The 6,615-nt window shown below is 43.6% G+C and overlaps 1 protein-coding gene across 3 annotated transcripts; it reads right to left on the bottom strand.

Moving 5' to 3' along the window:
- Positions 1-6,415, bottom strand: LOC133906149 (protein MLN51 homolog). Of its 3 annotated transcripts, none has more exons than XM_062347965.1 (12): positions 5,636-6,415; positions 3,925-4,024; positions 3,619-3,836; positions 2,663-3,510; positions 2,424-2,538; positions 1,835-1,954; positions 1,615-1,658; positions 1,469-1,514; positions 1,333-1,373; positions 1,142-1,219; positions 400-485; positions 1-314 (listed from the first exon to the last, which is right to left on the bottom strand). In XM_062347965.1, the coding sequence occupies exons 1-9, from the start codon at positions 6,220-6,222 to the stop codon at positions 1,346-1,348; spliced, it is 2,106 nt and encodes a 701-aa protein (XP_062203949.1). In that variant the 5' UTR covers positions 6,223-6,415; the 3' UTR covers positions 1-314; positions 400-485; positions 1,142-1,219; positions 1,333-1,345. The 3 variants fall into 3 exon arrangements, with proteins under 3 accessions (XP_062203949.1, XP_062203933.1, XP_062203940.1); XM_062347949.1 differs by having other exon boundaries at positions 1,304-1,373; positions 5,636-6,414; XM_062347956.1 differs by lacking the exon at positions 1,142-1,219 and having other exon boundaries at positions 1,304-1,373.
- Between the last annotated feature and the right edge of the window lie 200 nt (positions 6,416-6,615).

Below are 6,615 nucleotides of genomic sequence, written 5' to 3'. Positions count from 1 at the left end.
TTGGGTTTTAAAACAACACTATGTCATCTTGCACGAACTCATTGAATATAGTCACAAACCGCACCCACATTTCAACAGATTCCAAAAGATACAAACTGCAGCCTAAAGGCACTTGGTCTTACCAACCACTATAAGAGGATAGGTACATCAGAGTAGACTGACACCAATTGGAGTCACTAGCAAGATGTACTTAAAAAAACTCAAAACTTCAACCAACGCAAATCATTATTCCAAGCTTTCTTCAAGAACCACCCACATCTTCAGGCGCAGCCAACGAATATGACATTTCCAGATGCATCACAACCGAGCAACACCTAAAATTTCATGATGCCATCAGTCACATTGTTGTCAAACTGAAACTACACTTTAGAAAAGTAGTGCTCTCAGAAAAATGCTTACTACAATTCAAGTGACGAATGCCACCCCTGCTCTGCTGTGAAGTGACCTCATCAGATAACTCCAGACCAAACAGGCATTTATAGGACCTGGCAAATGCACAGTTCTAACAGTTAGGCACAAAGTAAATCTAACTGCCAAAAAATGTTATCACCTCTCAAATGCCAGTCAAAATTATACATCAGAATATTTGTAGAATATAGAACTGCAGTCTAAATTATAGGAAAAGTAGCTTGGTTTGGAAAATGCATGTCATTTTACACGTCTCCCTTCAAATACCCTAATTAATTGAATATTGGTGGTTATATTCAAAAGATGGATATACAATTATTGCGGCAGCATATGTGGAAAAAAAGGACTACCAATCCTTGTTCCATGTGAGATTAAAATGGGATCTGAATAAGGCTGGAAGAAGTGTTATTGATATATATATGGAGCAGGGTAGCATAGAAGATACACAAATCAAAACAATCCCTATGGATTAATCATGTATCTGAAGTCTGACAAGCGCGTTTTTTTCCCTATATCTCTTCTTGTTACTGATCCTTCAACATAGTAGAAATACATCTGAGAAAGAAATGTCTGGGATTGGAAAGAAAAAACAAGCTATCCATAAGATGGGGTGTGTAACGATGTGGTTTTCAAACTAAGAACAGTGAATTACAGACATAATGTACATTCCTCTCTCAAATATATGCATCATGTACATTTGATAGGGCACTTGAAGATGTTTAATAGACAGTACCTAACATAATTTACGATACCAAGCCACCCAAAGTGCTCCAGATCAAAACTGGAGATCACCAAGGGCCTAAAATAGGGCCTGCATAGTACATAAGCCACAGATGAGTTTAAGAACAGGAAAAAAAAGGTAAATAGGCAATATCAGAAACAATAAGTAACTAACCATAAGCAGCTTATTCAGATGCAATTCACCTTACATGGTGCTTCACTGACTGAAGTTCATCTCTGAGTATCTGCAATACAACAGTGCATAACATGCATAAGCTAACAATTGACGTAACAAACACCAACGTAATTTGCAAGTCAAAACAGTGAGAGAATATTTAACCTCCTAGGCTTGTTCTGGCGCTGATCAAGCTCCTCATTCCCAATATCTGCAGTGCAAGTAGACAAATATTAGTGAAGCAGTTTACAAATTGTAGCATGAGCTAATACATTATTTTCAATGCATAATAAATATGAAGTACAACTGACCGTTTCGAGGAGGAGATTTAGACCCTCTGTTAGCACTAGGTTCCCTGAAAAATAATAAAGATTAGTTGGTGCCCTTTCTCTAGAATATTTTTATGGATGACGCAACAAAAACAAGGCCCAATACGTTATACAATCAGACAATAGGGCAGAGGTGAAAAAATTATGAGCACTGCAAGGTATCCCTCTAAATCCTGTGCTCTCCAAGCTTTAGTATTTTCACCTGGATGGAACTGACGATGATGTCTGTCCTGAAGGTCTAGAGTAAAAGCTCGGATCAAGGGCTATATAAGGTGGATATGATCCTCCAAAAGCACCGGCTGCACCAGCCAATAATGGCAACCTGTACCAATTTTAAGTGTTGTAAGGCAAATAACAAAAAACATGCAGAAAATAGGAGGGCTAATCCTCGCCAATATGTTAAGTCGGAGAAGACAAATTCATGTACAGCAACAAATTGAAAGAGTTGTAGAATACATGAGATCCAATAACATGAAAAGATTGTATCCGTATAATTAACAAATAAACAAATATTGCAAAGCAATTGAGTTAATGAATACCCCCTTCGTACTATCTAAGTGCATGAAAGTGAAAGCATTGCTATAAGGTGAATGAAATAAATGTATTTTCAGCAAAATGAAGACAGTAATGAGATTTTAGTGCGAATACAGCTGCTGTTTAATCCAGTTTGTTGTCTTAGAGAACCCACACAATTAACATTACTTCCAGTAACACATCAACACCACAACAAATATTATTCTGTAGACAGAATCGAAACGGTAGCAAATCTAGCAAGATATAATGAAATATACCATGTCATTTCATTATTTCCCATTCCCATCTGCTGTTGGGCTACATAGCCAGGGAGGGCCATACCAACAGTAGGAACTCCAAGACCACCAGGTTGCTGACCCCCAAATTGCATCACTGCATTACAGGTGAGAAAAAATAGATAATGCAATGAGTTCAAGTGATTTCATCAGAAAATAAAAAATAATAATCAAAACACTAAAAGAAAATTAAGGTACACTGAATTATTAAGGAAGCAAACCTGGCAGCAGAGCTGGAGTGCCAGGAAAATTTTGATCGCCCTGGGAAAGTCCAACAGCTCCAGCAGCACCAATAACTTGGGCTCCACCATACATAAATGAGCCCCTTCCAGTTTCCTGGTTGTTGGCTTTTCCCACTGCAGAAGATGTCTTGGAATTATTCGGACTAGGATATGAACCATTCTCACCACTTTCAGTTGATTTAACAGGTAGATGCTGAGCAGCTGGCGAAGGATTGCCAGTCCGATGGCTCAACTGTTGAGTTGGTATTCTCGTTGCAGACTTATTCTGCACTTGGACTGACTTCTGGTGCATGAGTGATGTGTGACTTTGCGGTTGCGTAGAAATCCTCAACGTTTGGTGAAGTGATGAAGTGACCTGATTATTTGAAGAAATCCCGATGCTTGAATTCCCCTCTGAAGCCCTGACAATAGGGGATTGGCCAGGATTAACTGATGATGATGTGAAGCCTGATGAATTCAACGATGTTGCCACCCCCCTTCCAGGAGATGACCTAACAGGACCATCAGCATGAAACCTATCACGTCCCACATAATCCATAGTTGTTCTCCCTCTAACCATCGAACCAGATTGTAGCTTTAAGTTATCATCCATCTTCATGGAAGATGGAAGGACCTTATTAGAACCTGCTTGTATGTCCCTCCTTTGAGCTGCTACAGAAAATTCTTGTTTGGATGCACCAGAGGGGTAAAATGGTGGCGACGCAGAATTTAGGCTTGAACTGATGGCATTCGTTTTAGTAGGGGCAGCTTCTGGCTGCGCATGTGAAACTTGACCACTCTCTCTGGCTGCAGCAGCATTTGGAGCAGGTTCTCGAAATCTTGCTGCTCTGAACAAGCAATGAGAAAACAGCGTAAGAGAACAAAATCACAAGCAAAGGTGCGGTACTGACCAGAAATAATTATGTTTTAAATGTCCCAGGATATTTATCGCTCACTGTTTACGCTGGGATCCAACAAACTCTCTGTTGTTCCTTGCAACAGCTTCATAACGTCGAGGTCCTCTCCCTCTAACAACCTTTGGGGGGCGGTTTTGGGTGTTACCATCTTCATGGTAATTGTGTTGCTTTCCTCCTCTAGGAAAACCACGACCACCACCTCGTGCCTTACCTCCAGCACCACGACCTCTAAAACGACCTCTTGGCATCCGCTTATCCTGCAATACAAAGATTTTACATCCTTGAGATTTGTTTCGTGGCAAAAGATAAGCTTGACTTTGCACACCAATGGTCGTGAGCAATTACTTCATTGCGCTCATCTTGCAAGTTCATCTCCTCAAATCTGTCATGCACCCAAGCTTGATCATCTTTAGCATCCCATAACTTCCTCCCACCAAACATTCGCCTGTTTAGAGAATGAGGAAACGGTCAGTACACATGCAGATTAATATGAAGCATTAACTACAGCCAGTATTACCCATTGGCATGTGGCATTATGACAAAACCTGCTTGCACAAGCAAATTGACTGAACAGAAACCACAGCAGTATACTTGCCCCAAGCTGAAAGCATACAGTGGGTCATGCTCAGTGGCTCCTTGCACTGAAGGCCATTAGCAGACGAGGTTTTTTCTTAATCTCTTAAAGAATGTGTGATGATGTTCACAACTACAAGGTTTCCAGCATTCTATATTTCTATGAACCACCGATCAACCCATTCTAGTGAGAGCAATGATTAACCATCTGATTATACTTTTCCTCAAAAAAAAGCAATCTGATTATACTGAAACCTACATGTTGCAATGCCTAAGGAAACATTGATGAACGCCATCAAAAAGCACAAAATAAAGTTATGAATACTCATAGAGAACATACTTAACATGAAACAATAGCACCATTGTTCCCCAAATGGCCAAAACTATAGTACTAAACTAACATTTCCCTTCCCAATTAGGCAATCCAAGTGTTCACTGCCTAGTATCCACTACCATTCCAGCATCCTAAACAAGCAACTTAAGTCCAAAACCATGAGCAATCCCAAGTGACTACCAAATACGAGAAACAGTAGAAGAGTACCGCAACCAGCCCCAGTGAGAAACAAATGTTTTCATTGCATTCCAGCAAACTACTATAGTATAGTCCCTGGTCCGTAGTTACTAGTAAGCATTATTTCCTATGTGGTTTCCTGCTCTAAAACTTCTATTTTGATTTCATTTGTTTCTAATCCTTAACTCTTTATCAGTGTTCTAAAGCAGAATGGTGGTGCTGGGTGTTGTCTAGGTAGGAACCATTTAAACCAGTACTCTTTATTTGCAAAATATTATCGATTATTTGTACATGTCATTATGACCACATTGAGAATTTGTGTGCTTTCTCTGGATACTTAACCTCTGCTTCCAGCTCGATCACAATGGTGTTTGGCATCGAATGCAACTATCCATAACCTATCATATAGAAGGGGGGGAAAAGTTGAGAACTTGAGATGGTGGCGGACGATATTCGATATCCTGGCTTTCTAGAATTCTGAGTCTCAAATGCACAAAAGCTGAGGTTTTCTAATGGAATGTTTTTATGCTCAGACAATCGCTGTGTTTTATCGGAACTCCAGCTGATACAAACCTAACCCTATCCCCTAGTTTTCATTAATGTCCAAGCCATATTCAATAACTTTTGGTCCCCTTTACTAAAGTCTATGGCCATTTAGTATGATGCCTAAGAGAACCAAAGGTTGTTACCAAAATTTTGGCAAGTTTGACCAAAGTTGGCCACCGTTAGGTTCGATGCCAAATTTTTGTTACAGTTCTGTCTTATTCAGAGCTATAATCCGTTTTAGGAGCCAGAGTTGACCAAATTTGAGCAAACAATTTTGTTGCCCTCATTTTGGCAATGCCGGACACAGAGCAAACAGACCCTAAAGTCTAAACCTCTGGCCCAAATCAAACTACACATGAAGAACTGCGATTATACAGAAACTATGAGCTAGAACTGAATATGTACTTCCAAGGAAGCCACACACACCTGCGCCGGCCGCGGTTCTCCTCCTGGAACCGGTCATCGTGCATATAGAAGGCACCGGAAGTGGGCACCGAGAACGGCTCCTGCTCCTTCTCCTCCCCCTCGCCCTCCACCTCCCCCTCCGCCAGCCCCTCCTCCCCAGCCTTCCCGCCCTCCTCCCCGGGCGTCCCCTGGCCACCGCCGCCGTCCTCCTTGGGCGGCGCCAGCGCCGGCGGTGCGCGCCCCCCGTACTCCCCCCCGAACCCCTCGCCCACATCCTCCTCTTCCTCGTCGTAGTACTCCTCGTCCTCCTCGTCATCCACCTCGTCGTCGTACGCCTCGGGGGCGCCCTGGCCGTCGTCGTCGTGGTCGGGCCCGATCCGCGCCCTAGGCCTCCCGTCCTCGGACCCCTCGTCGTCGCTGGCCTCCCGGCGCCGCATCGTCGGGAGCGGCGCGTCTTCGGGGTCGCTCACGTACTCCTCCTCATCCACCCCCGCCGCAGCGGCGTCCAGCTCCGGCGTGAGCGGCGCCGCGGGGGCCTTCTCAACTTCGACGGGTTCGGGGGCGGCGGCGGGCGGTGGCTGCGCGTCCGGGGGCGGCGGGTCGGCCATGGCGAACGAACCAACCAACCCTAGATTTGGTCGCGGCGCGGTGTGGTGAGATTTTTTTTTTCTCGTGCGGTTGTGGGTTTGGTTTTTGTGAGGCGAAAGAGCTCGAATCGTAGGGGAGAGAGGAAGGGGGAGCAGGGGACAGCGGAGGGACTCGTGAAACGGGACGGGAAGGGAAGGGACGAGTTGGGTTTGGGTTGAGGCGGACGGGGCCGTGGAACGGCGAAATTACTGTTCCGCGCTCGTAGCCAATACGTGCCCGCCGCGGGGCTAAGATCATCCTAATTGTTTCCTTCGTTTCATTCTCTTCTCATAGGATTTTTTATACTTGTTCTCTTTAGGTTTTAGCATTTCAACAACATTCTCTTTCGCAACAGATTTCTAATATTCTATTAT

This window comes from Phragmites australis, chromosome 2 (genome assembly GCF_958298935.1).
Source record: "Phragmites australis chromosome 2, lpPhrAust1.1, whole genome shotgun sequence".
NCBI lineage: Eukaryota > Viridiplantae > Streptophyta > Magnoliopsida > Poales > Poaceae > Phragmites > Phragmites australis.
Note: the sequence above shows the minus strand (reverse complement) of the source record. Positions and strands in the feature narration are given on the sequence as shown.

What these genes read in the sequence shown, in the direction of transcription:
- LOC133906149 (XM_062347956.1), bottom strand. Translation starts at nt 6,222, where the DNA reads ATGGCCGACCCGCCGCCCCCGGACGCGCAGCCACCGCCCGCCGCCGCC. An exon ending in CACTCCAGCTCTGCTGCCAG is followed by an intron (nt 2,539 to 2,662) that starts GTTTGCTTCCTT and finishes CCTGTAATGCAG; the next exon opens with TGATGCAATTTGGGGGTCAG. An exon ending in CGCCAGAACAAGCCTAGGAG is followed by an intron (nt 1,374 to 1,468) that starts GTTAAATATTCT and finishes GTTGTATTGCAG; the next exon opens with ATACTCAGAGATGAACTTCA.